This window comes from Rhineura floridana, chromosome 9 (assembly GCF_030035675.1).
Source record: "Rhineura floridana isolate rRhiFlo1 chromosome 9, rRhiFlo1.hap2, whole genome shotgun sequence".
Taxonomy (NCBI): domain Eukaryota; kingdom Metazoa; phylum Chordata; class Lepidosauria; order Squamata; family Rhineuridae; genus Rhineura; species Rhineura floridana.
The window spans coordinates 113,094,720-113,111,995 of record NC_084488.1 but is presented as its reverse complement, the minus strand read 5'-3'; the positions used below and the strand labels follow the sequence as shown (position 1 = coordinate 113,111,995).

Sequence of the window (17,276 nt, the reverse complement as noted above, 5' to 3'; positions counted from 1 at the left end):
CAAGGATTGGTGCAGTATGTGCTTCCCATTCCTGGAAAAGAACATTTTCTCCTTCACTGTAAAAGGACCCCTTGTGTCTCTTTTTGTCTTGGAGCAATAATCTTTATCTGCATTCACCTACAGTCATTTAAAGGTCCTTAGCTTTGACTGCCAGGTGGTCTATTACCTTTATGGAACTGGAACTGTGATACACCAGGTTCTGCAGGCAGGTACCCTCAATCTTTTTTTTTTTTTTTTGCAAAAGTTGAAAGGTCAGTCAAGCATTGAACTTTTCTAAATTTCTCTGCTGGTTGTAGGGTTTTGCAGACTCTGATTGGCTGCCAGCCCAGTCTTCCGATTTGCTAGAGCAGGGATAGAGAAGCTGTGCCCCTCCAGGTGTTTATTTATTATTTATTTGTTTATTTAATTTGTATCCCGTCCTTCCTCCCAGCAGGAGCCCAGGGCAGCAAACAAAGCACTAAAACACTTTAAAACATCATAAAAACAGATCTTAAAATACATTAAAACAAAACAGCATTAAAAACATTTTTTTAAAAAACCTTAAAAAGGGTTAAAAACATTACTAAAAAACGTATTAAACAATTCTGACACAGATGCAGACTGGGATAGGTCTCAATTTAAAAGGCTGAACTTTCAGGTGTTGCTGAACTTCAGCTCCCATCAGCATTAGCCAGCATGGCTAAAGGTCAGGGATGATGGGAGTTATAGTCCAACATCTGGAGGGCCATCGGTTCTCTATCCCTGTGCTAGAATCTCTGTAAACAGGGCTATGCATGCTCTGCGCTAAAAAAAAGAGTGCAGATAAATAAATCAAAATTCTGGATTCTGTAGCCTTTATATTGTACGCAAATTTCATAATTTGCTGCTTTTCAGTAATTTATTCTGCTTGTTCTAGCCCTTGCATATTTGCTCAGTTTCCAAATACATACAGTTTTCAGAATTCAGCTCTTCTTGACACAGGAACATATATTTAAAAGAAGTGATAATGTAGAGCTGATGCCTGTTCCCTTCCCTGTGTTTCCACTTTGCTGTAGATATTCCAAAAAGAAACATCATACATCTGGAGTTAATGATCTATCTGGCTTTCTTTTTGTATGAATAGACAAATCCTCAATCTTTCCATCTCTTGCACATCTTCCCTTTCCAGCAGATTCTGAATCTTAACACCAAGGATAGTGCATTTCCCTTCTCCCCAGCTTAGCCACTGGAATTTCAAGGCCCCTGTGAAACCTAAATACTGGCACCGCTAGTAATTTATTGAGATCAAAGGAAGCATGGGATGGGAAAACAGGAAGAAACTCTAAGATTACAAAAAACAAAAGCAAAAAAGAAACCATTCCAGTAGAGATGTATATTCTCTTTCTTTCCTTGACACCCAACACAAATCATCTGCCAAAGGCATTCATTCCATCCAAGGGAATTGCTGCTGCTGCTGCTTTGCCATAGCCTGGTGCTTAGAGTTCCAAGCACCAGATTTCTGCTGTCTCTCTTGTCGCATTTATTTATTTATTAAGTTTATTAGTCGCCCATCTGGCTGGTTCTCCAGCCACTCTGGGCGACGCACAACATAAAACATACAATTCACATTAAAACCTTAAAATTCCAACAATAACACTGCTGGCAAAGAGGTTATTTACTCCAGGTGTTTCCACGCTGAAGAACACCAGTGGCACCTAGTGGTCAGACTGCCAGCCCTCCTCTAATACTATCTGTTGGCAGTAGATGAGCGCTGTGAGATTATTTGAAAAGAAAACAAATTACATAAGGAGCTGGGGAAATAAACTTTAAACCAGCAAAAATGGCTAGTTCTGCTGAAATCATTCTTCTCATTCCTTCTGCTCTGGTTTCTTTGTCTTGCGCTCTACTTCTCTTCAACCTGACAAAACCTATCAGCCACTGGATAATTAGTTTGCTGCATCCTTCCTTTTTTCCTTTATGTTTAGGCCTTAATGTGGTGGAGAAATGCCTTCGGCCAGGAGCTATCCCTGAAAAGAGGCTACGGAGCAGGAAGACAACGTAGACCAGGCCACAGTTGCAAAGATCAGGAAAGAGACAATTACCTTGATCCCTTTAGTGTCTCAAGGCCCAAAACAGGAGATACGAATCAAGTACGGATGGGCTCTTAAGGAAATTGGGGATTTCTGAATGGGCCAGTCAGGGTGTGTTCCCTATCCCTGCACTAGACTTCAAAAACAAAAATATGAACAGTTATCATTATTAATGAGACCCAGTGTAGTGTAGTGGTTATAGAGTGTTGAACTATGACCTGGGAGACCAGGGTTCGAATCCCCACACAGCCATGAAGCTCACTGGGCCAGTCACTGCCTCTCAGCCTCAGAGGAAAGCAATGGTAAACCACCTCTGAATACTGCTTACCATGAAAACCGTATTCATAGCATTGCCATAAGTCGGAATCAACTTGAAGGCAGTCCATTTCCATTCAACGTTATTAAAATGGCACAAAAATTCATTTTGCACAAATGATTTGGAGAGACCCCTGCATGAATTTCACAGGTCCAACCCCATTAACCAAGCCCTTTCCAAATCAGACTTGAATTTGTGCACAGTTCAGAATTGGCCCATTTTTATCCCCCCTCCCAAATGGTGTGCCAGTAATCTCTGTGCCACCCCATTTCTCAACCAAAAGGCAGCAGTCATAAGCCTCAGGCTTCAGGCCTGGACACTGCTGCGTACACTTTTGCGGCAGCATTTAGGCACACCAGGAAATGTAGTTCCCAAGCTTCCTGGTGCCAATGTGAAGTGAAAGATTCACCTTCCTGTGAGATAAATAATTTATTACTCCCATTTAACAGATACTGAGTAATAACGACTCAGCTACCTAGGGTCAATGATCCTGGGTCCATGTGAACCAGCTTGGTTTTAAGACCCACCTGTCTTCACCAGCTTATTTTTAATTTTTTGAGGTTTAATTTATGTTTTAAATTTTGTATTTTGAACGTTTATATCGTTGTAAGCTGTTTTGAGACCTAGATGATGAAAAGTGGGATATGAATCTCTAAAATAAGAAATAAATATGAGGGGAAAGAATGCAAGAAGAATCAGCTGAGTTGCCTTCCTTTCCTCGAAATAGCAACAACAACTGGACGATTCCTGCCTGCATCTGAGTTTCCTTGAAATAAGAATGTAAGAAGAGCCTGCTGGATCAGGCCAGTGGCCCATCTAGTCCAGCATCCTGTTCTCATAGTTGCCAACCAGATGCCCATGGAAGGCCCACAAGCAGGACCTGAGTGCAACAGCACTCTCCCCACTTGTGATTCCCATACTGCCTCTGATGATTGAGGCAGAGCATGGCCATCATGGCTAGTAACCAGTGATAGCCTTTTCCTGCATGAATTTGTTCAATCTTCTTTTAAAGCCATCCAAGTTGGTGTCCATCACTGCCTCTTATGGGAATGAATTCCATAATTTCACTATGAGCTGTGTGAGAAATTACTCTCTTTTATCTGTCCTGAATCTGTTAGCCTCATTGGATGTCCTAGAGAAAAACTTTTCTCCATCTACTTTCTCCATGCCATGCATAATTTTATACGCTTGTATCATGTCACTTCTTGCTCGCCTGTTTTCTAAACTGAAAAGCCTCAAACCCTGCAACCTTAGGGAAAGGGAGTCGCTCCATCACCTTGATCATTTTGCTTGCCCTTTTCTGAACCTTTTCCAACTCTACAATAGACAAGTAGTGCTGCCATACCTGTCCTTGAGCCTCGGAACTTGGGGAGGGTCTGTAGCTCAGTGGTAGAGCACTAGCTTTGCATGCAAAAGGTCCCAGGTTCAATCCCCAGCATCTCCAGGTAGGTCTAAGGGAGAACCCTCTCTGAAACCCTGGAGAGCCACTTCCAGTCAGTGCAGACAATTCTGAGCTAGATGGACCAATGATCTGACTCAGGATAAGACAGCTTCCGATATTCCTAACTCTGCAATGGACTTACAGAAAAGTTTCCCTGCTCTCTACCCCACCCCCATCCCTCATGGCCTCCTTTCCTGTCATGTCTGTTTAGTTTTCTCACAGCAAACAAAATGTCTCTAGTTCAGTTGTAGTTTCCAGGAAGACTGCCAGGGTATAGCCTTCACCTCCTTAAAAAGAAAAGAAATGAAAAAAAAAAGAAAAAGAGGGAGGCAGGGAGAGGGAGCAAATTCCTCTCCTCCACAAGTGCCTCTTATTTCTCTTGCTTTTCCTTTCCCTCTGTCTCTCTATGTTGCTCATGATGTCTGGGCATTTTGGTGATGGTTAGGATGCTTTTGATGGATTGCAAGGGCGGCGTAGACACGCTTGGACTTCCCTGTAAAGCCTCTATTGCTTGCGATCTGCTTCCCATCTATTTTCCCCCCTTTCTTCATAGTGATAAGTAAGAGACATGTGTTGCAATGTCAAATGGTTCTTTCTAGCAAATCAGGATGACTGCAGACTAAGAACAGATCAAGGCCCAAATAAGGGTTTTCGTCTCTTCCTCTAAAAACTAAACATATCACTCGGAGTCCTTTATAAGCCAGTACAACTGTCTCTTGCTCACATGTTAACACTAACAAGTTTTCCCTTCTCTTTCTCTCTCTGTCTCTCACTCCTTACCTCCAGTTCCTCCACAAGTGATCTCTCCAGCTATGAACATGGCTATTTAAGAAGAAGCCCTGACCAATACAGCTCAAGGGGGAGCATGGAGAGTCTGGACCAAACCCCTGCAGGGTACTCCCATCACCCCTGCCATCTTTCACCAGCCAAATCCACCAATAGTATCGACCAGCTTGCCCATCTCCACAGCAAGAGGGATTCTGCATACAGCTCTTTCTCAACAAGCTCCAGCATTCCTGAATATCCGGCACCTACCTTCTCCAAGGAGAGGTCTTATTCCATGGAGAATGTACATTCTCGGGGCAGACCACAGGAAGGGGGAATGAGACAAGCAGACATCAGATACATTAAAACTGTCTACAATGCCCAGCGAGGAGTTTCAGAGGAATATGAAGTGAAGTCCCCTGCTGTTTTGCCAAGCTGTGAGTCCCAAGCTAAAGGTTACAGCTCCAGCAGGTTACATGGCTACAACAAAGGCCTACAAGCCCGGAGTTCGTCTGACAGCGAGAGCCAGTCCGTGAAGGGACCTCCCATGCCACCAACCCGTAGTGACAGCTACACAGCAATAAGGCACCATGAGAGGCCTACCTCCTGGTCTAGCCTTGAACACAGGAAGTCATGTAGGACTCAGCCCAAAAGTGCTTGGCCTCATCTGGGCCAAGGCACTCCTCTCCCAGGGCAGCTGCAGAAACCTGCATTCCTAGAAGGGCAGCTCAACACTGTGATGGAGAAGAGCCCAGAGAGCAGCCCCACCATGAAGCCCAAACAGGTTTACTCACAAGCAGCTCAGCCAGGGCAGCCTTTGCTTCCCACTGGTGTTTACCCTGTACCCTCTCCTGAGCCACACTTTGCCCAGGTTCCTCACGCTTCCGCAAGCAGTAGTGGGATGCTTTATCCAGCACTTGCCAAAGAGAGTGGGTACACACCATCCTCTGCATCTTCTCCATCCTCATATGAAAATGTTGCAGCCTGCAGACAACATTCTGGTTTGGATGAGAATGGAAACCAAAGCCTGCCTAACAAGGCTGCCATCTTTTACCAGCCTGAGTACATGTCATCAACGGCAGGGAAAAAGCAGGAAGCAGGAGATGCAGCTGCAAATTTTGTCTTGTACAGAACTCATCTGCAAGCCTACCCGACATCTCCAAGGCAGGATGAGTTGGGCCCCCTGTATATGGCAACACCTTTAATCCAGGAAAGTGGAAGCAATGCACAGCCCTCGAACCACAGCTCTCAGACACGCCTGTCTCGCCTGAGGGATGTGAGTGACAACAAAGCCCACTGCCACTCAAAGGGATACGGGGCAGGAGAGCAGAAGGAAGATAAGAACGAGAACCTGCAGAGAGATTGCACAGCTCAAAGCCAGTGGAGCTCCAGTAAAGCCAAGCAGTATGCCTTTTCCTCCTTGCAAAACATCCCAGAGAGCACAAAGCTGCAAAACAGCTCAGATCTGAAGGAACTACCACATGGTAAGAGCTTCTCTGGTGCCAAATGGCATTTTGTGAATTACGGCAGCCAAGCAGAGAAGGATTGTCACGGGCAGATGCCTGAGCCCTGGCAGGACGGTGAATGGCAAGCCTTGGAAGGATATCCAGATGCTGTTGCCAGCACAGAGGACATCCATGCCATGGAGCCAAAGTGCAAGGAACCGTCTTCTCCATTGGGCCCAAAGACATCAGATTTCAACATTCGCCATCTCAGTTCTAGCAGCACCCAAAGCTTCCAGAACTCTCAGCATGGGAAACTGGAATCCAGGAAGGCCCGATGTTCTGTCCTGGAGAAGGTCAGCAAGATAGAGCAACGTGAACAAGGCAGCCAGTGGCTGCAGAGTTTGGGTGCAAACAGTTTTGGCCAGAACTATGGCTCGAGCAAGCCCAGCCTTAACAGTGTTGAGGACATCCGAAATAGGCGTAACTCTCAAGAGCATCTCCAATTGCAAGGTGATCATAGCCGGCTGACCAGCACACGAAACTCAGACCCAACCACATATATGCAACGTTCAAGTGAGAGTGGGACTGGCAAACCAGAGAGGGCTAACTGGCACCCTGCGGAACAGCAGATAGAAGCATTAACTGCTTCAGTAGTGATCCCAGCACGGCAGAGCGTTTATCATCATGCTGGGCCTTCTGAGAATGAGTCACTGAAACAGGCTGGTCAGATGCACCAGAGCAGAAGTGCTTTCCAGTTGTCAGAGGAGCGTGAGAGGGAAATCTCATGGAAGGCTAATGCCCAGGACTTGAATGGCGTCTCACAGCTGGACATCCCCTTTAACAGGGCTTACAGGAACAGCATTAAATATGCCCAGTCAAGGGTTTTGAGGGCCACCTCATTCAGCCGTAAGGACCTCAACATTAGCCCTCAATTTGGAAAGGAGCCCAAAAGGAGTGTACAAAGGCCAGCATCGGCGCATGTTGGGATGAGGAACACAGCAGCATCTCCACATACCCCAAAGGAGAGACATAGCATTACGCCGACAGAGACCAAGCTGGATTATAGCAACAAAGAGACTCTCCCTGGCCCTCTGCACATAGCTCGTATTGGGGGTAGGAGGCGTCTGAACCCCGATCAGAAAAAGAGATCTTACTCTGAGCCAGAGAAGATGAATGAAGTGGGTGTGTCCGACAGTGAGCTCTCACCCTTCTCCATCCAGAAGAAAGTCCTCCAGTTTGTTTTTCCAGAGAACTCGGTGGCTGACCGGCGCAAGATCTTTGAGAGGGAGAACAAGACGTGCTCCACCATCAATCTGTCCAAGCCAGAGTTGAAGCAGCTGCAGCAAAATGCACTGGCAGATTACATTGAACGCAAAACTGGGAAGCGCCCTTCTTCTGCATCCCAGGACACCAGCCTCCTGCGTGAGGGCTCTCAGACCCCGTACCTGCAAACCAGTGGCCAGGATGGCCAATCTCTCTCACCAGCTTCCAGCATGAATTCTCTTCAGGACCAGAGTCTTTACCATCGTAGGGAGTCCCTAGAGCGGGTCTGTAGAACAGGGCGTGGCTTCGCCACTCTTCCTCCTGGGCTTACAGGCTGCTTCGATCTCAGCAGACCTGAGAGCAAGAAGGTGACCAGCCCAAATAATGGCAGCAGCATCTCCTTTCCCAATTGGCTGAAAGCAGATCGGCATCAGGATCACAGAGCTGATCCAGAGCTCACTAAAAGCACTCAAACGGAACTTGACATATGCAACAGGCTATGCCGTGATAACCAAGCCCTGAGGAAGGAATCAGCACCCACCAAGAAGCCTGGGAAGTCAGCATCCGCAGAGGACTTGCTGGACCGATCAGAAAACCAGGCAGTCACCGTGCACGTTCGATCCAGGTCATCTCCCACAACAAATAAGTGCCAGGTAGGTACAAGTTATGGGGCTTCTTTGAAAATCTTCTTATGGTCCATTTATTGCTGATTCCACCACTATGTCAGGTTATGCTGGAGGGCAGACATTGGATTGACTCCAAGGTTCGCCCTACTATGCTGATGCACCTAAATTAGTCATGTCCATACATTTCAGTGGGTCTACTCTGAGTATAACTTAGTTGGGGGCAACCCATTAATGAGGTTTCCAGTGAACTGTGCGTATAAAGACTCCACTGTTTTCTTCTATGAGAATCCTTACATTAGTGTGGAGCTTTTTCTTTCTGGCAGAAGAGGATTGGAAGCCTCTGAATGCATGGAGCTCTGGTTCTTGGGATATAATGGGCACAATCCAGCACAAACCCTGCTTAAATGAGTTGCAGTTCGCGCAAGAGCTTGCTTACGTTTTTGCACACTTCTCATCCACTTGCATGTGGCTGGAGCAGGAAAAGTGGGTTTATTTATTTATTTTATTTATTTATTGCATTTGTATACTGCCCCATAGCCGAAGCTCTCTGGGCGGTTTACAACAATTAAAAACATTAAAAATAAACATACAAATTTAAATACACATTTTTAAAAACAATTTAAAACACATGCTAAAATGCACGACATTTGCTGGTGATGTATCATACACTTGCTGCATTTATTTTTATTCCCATGTATCCTACTTTTCTTCCTGAGAGATCAGGGATACACAGAGTTGAATCTCGTTATATCTTTTCATATATGGAAGGGCAGTGTTGAATGCATCCCATGCATTTTACCTTTACAACATTCCTGTGAGGAAGGCAGAGGCAGAGAAACAGCGATTGGGCCAAGGTCACCCAGTGAGCTTCAGGGGCTACCTGGGAATTTGACTCTTGGGTCTCCCCATTTCAAAGGCAAAATTATATATATATATATATATATATATATATATATATATCTTCTGCACCAACCACACTGGCTCTCATATTGACTTATTGGTGGCAAAAACTGGCTTTGCTCAAAATATTTTCGTTTGAACTGTGTATCCAGCTACTAGAGTCAAGCACCCTTTGGATGCTTTCTGCTTGCAGAGGATTTTTAGAGTGAGACAAAAAACTGGTTTTCAGGAGGGGAAAATCTGCACACCCAAAAGACATGTTCCCCCTCACTACCACCACCCCTTCCCCCCAATATTTTATAAGGCAATCTGGAAAAGCATTTGTTCCAAGTTTCCCTTTGTAAAGCCAAGAGCCCTGCCAGACTGTGAAATGCTTAGTCTGAGGCCCTTCGTTGTTTTCCTTTTCTTGCTGGTTTGGGTGCATTAGGTAGTTTGCAAGGCCACCCACAGACCTTACAAAGCCGGTGTAGCAGGACAGAAAAAATAGCAGAGCAAATAATTAAGGAAGCAAAATGCTTTAAACAGCTGCATGAATCTCTTTAGCACACCACCAGCTCTGTTGCATGTCCCTAGCTTGGAGGCAAATGTCTCAATTGCCTGTTCCTCTGTCACACATTATCACTAGTAGTGTCCTTGCTGTCCATCTTGTGTTTCAGCTCTTTTTAAGTAGCTCTGGGGAAGAATGTTTATGACAAGGGCTACAGTCCCACTGCAATTCGGATGGGCACATCCTGTATTAAATTGAACTGGTTGACTCTTCGATTAGCAAATATAGGGGGTTTAACTATTTAGATGTCAGGACAGAGTGACACCACTCAGTTTGTCCATATTTTATTTAGTTTCCTATGGTATTTCTGACCCACCCTTCATCCAATTGGTCCCAAGGCCAGAATACAACAATAAAACAAATACATAATTAATATGTAATACATAAATTAACCATATATACGTAATAAAACATAAAAATCCTTAAAATACACAAGATCAACTAGCAGCAACAGCTTGATATTGAGTGGCTCATTACAGTTCCTCCTGGGTGAAGAGCTACATCTTTACCAATTGAGGAAAAGTCAACAGTGTCAGTCCTAGATGCAGTGAGACACAGTGTTAGACACCCAAGGGGAGGCCATTCCAGAGACAGGATGCCACTGCAGAGAAGGCCCTTTCACACACCAGTGCTCCCCAAGCCTAGTGGTGGGGTCACAAGAAGGTCCGCCCTTACAGATCGTAATCCACAGGTAAGATGGTATGGAAAGAGGCATTCCTTCAGGGATTTGTGTCTTAAGTCAGAAATGAATAGGCAACCAGTGCAGATCCTTCAGAACTGGTATTATATATGTCTGGAGTGCAGAGCTTGGAAAAGTTACTTTTTTTGAACTACAATTCCCATCAGCCCAATCCAGTGGCCATGCTGGCTGGGGCTGATGGGAGTTGTAGTTCAAAAAAGTAACTTTTCCAAGCTCTGGTCTGGACAGAAGTACATGTCAGCACCCTGGCTGCTGCATTTTGCACCAGATGCAATCTCTAAACTGCTTTCAAGGGCAGCCCCACACAGAGTGCATTACAGTAGTCCAGTGTAAAGGCTACCAGAGCATGTGCTGAGAAGCCATGCTCTCTCTGGCCAGGAATAGCTGTAGCTGTCACAGCCAAAGCTGTCCATAAGCACTCCTAGCCACTGCAGTCACCTGCACGTCCAGTGACAAAGCTGGATCAAGGAATATCCCCAAGCTACATACCAGCTCTTTTAAGGGGAGTGCAACTCTGGCCAGAACAGGGCATGTCATCAGTTCCTGGACCTGAGCACTTGCTACCCATAGCACCTCCATCTTTTTGTGCTTCAGTTTCAGTTTATCGGCTCACGTCCATCCCTTTATTGCCTCCAGGCACCAGTCCAGGCTCTGTAGAGCCACAGCTGATTCAGATGGAAATAGAGTTGAGTGTCATCCACATATTGATGACACTTCGCTCCAAATCCCCTGATGGCAGCCCCCATTATAGATGTTAAAGAGCATGGGGGGATAAGTTCGAACTCTTTATGGGTACCATACCCAGACCTGAAGCTAGGCTGATACTGGTCTAGATAATCTGGGTTGTATCCAATGAAATCCTGTTAGTGCAAGGACATCTGCTTGCTCCCCCCCCTCCAGCTTTTTAGGGTGGTGAGGGAGAACCTCCCAGCACAGCTTTGGGGGATACAGGGAGCGGGGGGAGGAGAAGGAAGGGAAGCTCCATTGTGCAAGTGGAAGTCCTTGTGCTAACAGGACAATTTATTTGGAAACAAAGATCTGTTTCTTCCAAGCATGCCTCCCATTGAACTGCCACCGCTTTCTTGAGCACCTTGCCCAAAGAGAATTGAGATCAGCAGGGAGTGTTCAGTTTTAACACCAGAAAGTCTGGCTAGGTTTTATTATAGTAATTTCTTATTTCTGTGAATGATGAGAGGCAGAACCTGTTGTGATGCTCACTAAACTAATAACGAAACATTTTCAGGTAAGGTTGCCACCATATTCAATCAACCAAAATTTAGGGATGGATGGATAGTGGGTAGAATACAGGGGATCTCAGCATCCCCGCACGCACGCACAACTTGCAGTTTTGTGTTGAGAAGAACTCCAAAACTATCAGCTGAACTAATACTTGAATGTATTGCTTTCACTGCACGCACACAGAAATTAGTCTGGAAAGAACTGCAGCAGGCATTTTAGAGTAGAGAAAAGAAAAGAGCATAGAAATGGCCTCCTAGGCTAGAATGGTATAGGTAGTGCCATCCGTGATGACTCTGCATCCAGAACGGCACCAGCCACAAAACTCATGTTCTGGTAAGCACCCAGCTGTTGCCTCTGCCAATTCCCAGTGTGCTTTCCTGTTTCAGGGGTCATCCTCTGAGCGAAAAGCCACAGCCCAGAGCCACCTTGGTAGACACACTTCCAAAATTAATTCAAAGGGTTTCATGCCTCCTTATTTTGGAGCTCCAGCCAGCACAGTAGCTGTAAGACATTTTTAAAAAATCAGTAATAAATTTTTTTAGAAACAATGCCATATATAAAAACCATTCCATATATTCAAACAATTAAAAATAAATTTCATGTATAAAAGCAGTTTCAAATCCAATTCAGTTTAGGATAAAGATCTCCGCTCTAAAGGCTTGTTGAAAAAGGAGGAGGGAGGGCTTTGCTGCCTTTTTCACTAGAGATATTTGGGATACATACTAGGGTTGCATCCACGCCATACTTTTAAAGCACATGGCTTTCCCCAAAGAATTCTGGGAACTGCAGTTTCTCACCACAGCTGCCATTCTCAGCACCCTTAACAAACTACAGTTTCTACTTTTGGGAAGGCGGAGCCATCTGGTTTAATTGTATGATGTGGATATGACCAAAGTGAGGAGGAAATAGGTTGAGTTGGAGGGCATGAAAGCCTCTTGGGCCACACAGGTTCTCCAAGCACTTGTCAATTAAGTGCACAATCAGTCTGTGGTTTTAATGGGAATGGTTTCCTTCAAACCCAAACATGTTTTTGAAAGGGAGGAAGTGAGGACAGAGAAAGAACAGCAGATAAAACAAAAGAAGACCAACTTTTATCTTTAGAAAAAAAAGCAGGTCTGCAAATGCTTTATTTTTGTTTCAGCAGCAGATTTGCCTCAGTCCTTTGCTCACTGTATATTTTTAAGGCCTGTGCTTGGGATATATACTGTTCCCTGCAGACTAACTATAAATCACATTGTAGCGTCACTGAAGGAATTTGTTTAAAGATCTGAGGAAATTGATAGCTGTGTGGAATGGCTAGCCCATCTGTCTTCAGCCACACATTCTCCATCTTCTTCTGTGTCTCCTCTTTTAGCTTGTCTCAGCCTGCATGCAGTATAGGTCTCTGGCTTATAAATTTGGGTAAGCTTTTAAAATTGTCCTCCACCTACCCCCGCCCTGGCTACATCTAACAACAAAGCAAAAGCAAACCACAGGAAAAAAATGAAATATTTGGAGTGGAAAATTGTGGGTTGAGTCTGAGCTTCATGACCCTAAGATATGTGGCCCGTCACATTTGTCAACTCTTTCAAGTCTGTATTAAGGCTGTAATCTGTGTGCAAATCCTCAGACTCTTTCGTCTTGGAATTAGTTCTTCCCATTTTAAAATCAAGGGAAGGGCTGTAGCTCAGTGGTAGAGCATCTGCCTTGTATGCAGAAGGTCCAGGGTCAACCCCTGAGTCTCCAGTTAGGGCTGGGAGAGACTCCTGCCTGAAACACCGGAGAACGGCTGTCAATCCGTGTAGACAATACTGAGCTAGATGGACCTATGGTCTGATTCAGTATAAGGCACCTTCCTACATTGCTCCTAAAATCACAGTGTCTTAATGGAACAGGTTCAGAGAAGGGCAACAAGGATGATCAGGGGACTGGAAACAAAGCCCTATGAGGAGAGACCGAAGAAACTGGGCATATTTAGCCTGGAGAAGAGAAGACTGAGGGGAGATGTGATAACACTCTTCAAGTACATGAAAGGTTGTCATATAGAGGAGGGCCGGGATCTCTTCTCGATTGTCCCAGAGTGCAGGACACGGAATAATGGGCTCAAGTTGCAGGAAGCCAGATTTTGACTGAACACATCAGGAAAAACTTCTTAACTGTTAGAGCCAAACGACAATGGAACCAATTACCTAGAGAGGTAGTGGGCTCTCCAACACTGGAGGCATTCAAGAGGCAGCTGGACAGCCCTCAGTTGGGAATGCTTTGATTTGGATTCCTGCGTTGCGCAGAGGGTTGGACTTGATGGCCTTATAGGCCCCTTCCAACTCTATGATTCTATGATAATGGGCAAGAATGTAAATGTGCAAGAATGTAAATGTGAAATATACATGTACAACACACTGTCCTTATGCCTCAGATGTCACGTGTTTCGCTGGTTGGGTTCTCCCCTTTTCAAAACTGAGGAAAGGGTAATTGTTGGAGGCGGACTATAGTTCATTTGTAGAGAACATTCTTTGCATGCAGAAGGCCCTAGTTTCAGTCCCTGGCATCTCCAGTTAAAAGGACCAGGTAGCAAGTAATTGGAGAGATCTTTGCCTGATCCTCTGGAGGGCCACTCTCAGTCAGAGGAAGCCAGCAGCAGCCAACATCTGCCCCCCCTGGAAATTCTTGCAAAGATGGAACTGTGCATGCTGAAGCCCATGCATCTGTGACAGTCTTCCCCAACCTGGTGCCTCCCAGATGGTGGACTACAACTCCCATCATCTCTGGCCATTGTCCATGCTGGTTGGGGCTGATGGGATTTGGAGTCCAACACATATGGAGAGGAGAGTGCAAGGGAGGGGAAAGGCTGATCTGTGAAATGCACGCATTGCAGATTGAAGCAGCTGTATTTGGGATTGCAACATAATGTGGTGGAAGGCCAAAAAAGATTCATGTGGGTATCAATTCCCTCACTTCTTCCAGCTGCAAATTCAGAGTAGCAGGGTATGTGTGGACGGAAGCAGCAGTTATGACTGTAGAACTTGATGCAGGTCACTTCAGAAAGGGAGAGAACTCTGGCCTCCTTTCCCCTGCTTCTTCAGATTGACCCTCTTTTGAAACGTCTTGCCGACCAAGGTGCTAAGGCATTGCATGGGGCAGTAGTGGAGAACTTGCAGCCTTCCAGGTGTTGCTGGAACACAGCTCCCGTTGTCCCAGACCATTGGCCAAGCTGGCTGGGGCTGATGGGAATTGGGAGTCCAACAGCATCTGGAGAGCCACAGGTTCCTTACCCTTGGGCTGAGGGTGCGCTCATCTTGCTTCCAGTAAAATGGAAGGTTGCCCTCGTGGTATGCTTCCATGCAACCACATGCACATAACTGGATTCCTGCAAATGCACCCTACTTGCCTTTGGAGAGTTTTCAGAAGCTTCAGTTAGTTTAGAATGTGGCAGCAAAGGTGTTAGTGGGTGTTCGCCCACCTAATTTGTATCGGAGTTAATGCAAAGCGTCAGTGCTTATCTTTGAAGCCCTAAATGGCTTGGGTCCAGGATACCTTAGGGCAGGGGTGGGAAACCTCAGGCCAGGAGCTGAATGTGGCCCTCCAGTCCTCTCTGTCTGGCCCTTGGAACTCTTCCCAGATCCCCTCTCCTCAGGTCACACTCCTCTCCGGCTCTGCTTCGCACCCTGAATGATTTCGCTTGGCTGGAATGTGTCATTGAACTGTGAGAAGTGCCTCTTGCTTGTCTTAGAGGATAGAGACTGGTTTGTGAGTGTAGAATGTAGCCTACTGTAGAAAGATGAGAGGAGTGTCACTTGCTCAGCCCACCCACCATTGGTAGGTGGCCTTCAGAATGTTGCCCAGAAAGAATGCTGCCCATGGGCTGAGAAATAACCCCCAGCCCTGCCTTGCAGACTGCCTCCTCCCATGCCAGCCTGCCCAGGGGAGAGGTCCTTCTCTGTGCCCCACCTGTGATGGAGGCATGATGGGCAGGGACAAAAGAGAGGAGTTTCTTAGTGGCCATATCCAGACTGTAGTAATACCTCACCCTGTGGTCCCCTCCCTTGCCACTTGCCGTCAGTAGTCAAACATTTTCCTATTCTAGCAAGCATTTGTCTTGCTAGGCAAGTGAGTTGCATATGGTGAACCCAGTTTAGGGCTGAGCCACTTTTTATGTTGTTTGCTTTTTAGATTAATCTTATAATAATAATCATTATATTTATATTCCTCTCTTCATAAAACCCCCAGAGCAGTTGCTGAATAAAAACCATTAAAAACAATAACAAGGAAACCAGTTCACCAGTACAGTTAAAACAACACACATAATTAGCCTTAAAAATACAGCAGCAGATAAAAATCAATAATACCAGAGCTTGGAAAAGTTACTTTTTTGAACGACAACTCTCATCAGCCCCAGCCAGCATAGCCACTGGATTGGGCTGATGGGAGTTGTCGTTCAAAAAAGTAACTTTTCCAAGCTCTGAGTAATACCACCATATGTCAACAGAGAGCCTTACTACTTAAGTCCCCAAAGCCTAGGAGAACAGGTGAGTTTTAAACAGGTATTGAGCCTGGGAGAGAGGAAGGGAGTTCCACAGACTGGGTGCCACTACAGAGAAGGCTCTGTTCCACAGCACTGCCCATGAGGTATCGCCCAGTGGCAGGAACACAAGAAGGGTCCACTCGACAGAACTCAGCAGTCAGACCAGCACGTATAGGGAGAGGTCCTTTACTGTTGTCTTATTATGGATTGTGGTATGAAGTGCTCTGAGTAATATGAATGTATTATATGTATGGACTGCCTTCAAGTCGATTCCGACTTATGAAGAGGGTTTTCATGAGGCTGAGAGGCAGTGACTGGCCCAAGGTCACCCAGGGAGCTTCATGGCTATGTGGGATTCGAACCCTGGTCTGCCAGGTCGTAGTCCAGCACTTTAACCACTACGCCACACTGGCTTTCTATGAATGTATTAGCAGGTGGGATATAAATCTTTGAATAAACAGATGTGCATATCATTGTTGTGCTATATTTATAAAGCAGTAGTTGTGCCTGCCTGTGGATGCATATAATGCAACATCCCCAACCCCAAAGTTACCGAGGAATGTCCAATTTCCTGTTTGTTTTTAAAGTTTCCCCCCTTTCTCCTTAAGGACATGCTGATGGGAGACAGTGCTGAGTTCAGTCGTTTTGTGAAAGCTCCTTTCTACACGGAGGGTGCTAGCACCAGGTAAATATTTCTTTACTCGTTTCTTGTGTTCATATACTTGTGTTCGTAACCAGGTGACCTCAAAGCATCAGGACAGATCACATGGTCATGGACCAAACAGCTGACACACCGCCTATAGGGAGCAGGCAATGTTGGCGTGGTACGTTATGACACAGTCTGCCTTAACCATTTGACAGAAAATGCTCACATTATCAGGAGCGGCATGGAGAGGAGGTTTCCGCTGTGGAGGTGAAAGCATACAAGCTCACAGTGCATTCTGAGTCAGCTGAGAGGCAACATGATTCCGGCTATGTTGTCTTCTGATGAGCCACAAAAAGCTTGTTATCACTTACGGAAGTCTTTGCCAACTTGTTGCCTTCCAAATGTTTTGGACTACAACTCCCATCACCTCCAGGCAGCATGGCTGTGTTACCTGCGGCTGGTGGTGGTTGTAGTCTGGAGAGCACCAGGTTTGCAAAAGTTGATGCATGGTTTCAGCTAGGGATGGGGGAGAAATAATGATTCAGAAGGTAAATCTCATGACATTTGCATCTTCTGAAGCAACATGTGAACCGAAGCACAGCTATCCTTCGAAATCCACACTTATCCAAATTTTGTAATGAAGTTCTCCAACCAAACTATGTTAAAAATGCTTATATTAAGAGAAGGTGCATAAAAATGAATATAACTGAAAATAACATATCAAAATGCACTAAATGAGGGGAAATTGCTTGCAAAAATGTATACATTCGTCAAAAGCGTAAATAAAATGAGCTTATTAGGAAAATTTGCAATAAAATGCCAATCAATTTTCATAAGGA

The 17,276-nt window shown here is 45.4% G+C and overlaps 1 protein-coding gene across 5 annotated transcripts in view; it reads left to right on the top strand.

The window, feature by feature from the left end:
* The window catches only part of SHROOM3 (shroom family member 3), a 252,739-nt gene that overhangs the window by 221,104 nt on the left and 14,359 nt on the right, over nucleotides 1–17,276 (top strand). For 4 of the 5 annotated variants that reach the window (XM_061583353.1, XM_061583356.1, XM_061583355.1 and 1 more), the window contains 2 exons: nucleotides 4,592–7,931; nucleotides 16,400–16,476. In XM_061583353.1, the coding sequence (XP_061439337.1) occupies nucleotides 4,592–7,931; nucleotides 16,400–16,476 (3,417 nt within the window). Of the gene's footprint in view, nucleotides 1–1,947; nucleotides 2,109–4,591; nucleotides 7,932–16,399; nucleotides 16,477–17,276 lie in introns of those variants that run through there. The other variant, XM_061583358.1, reaches the window with a different exon arrangement.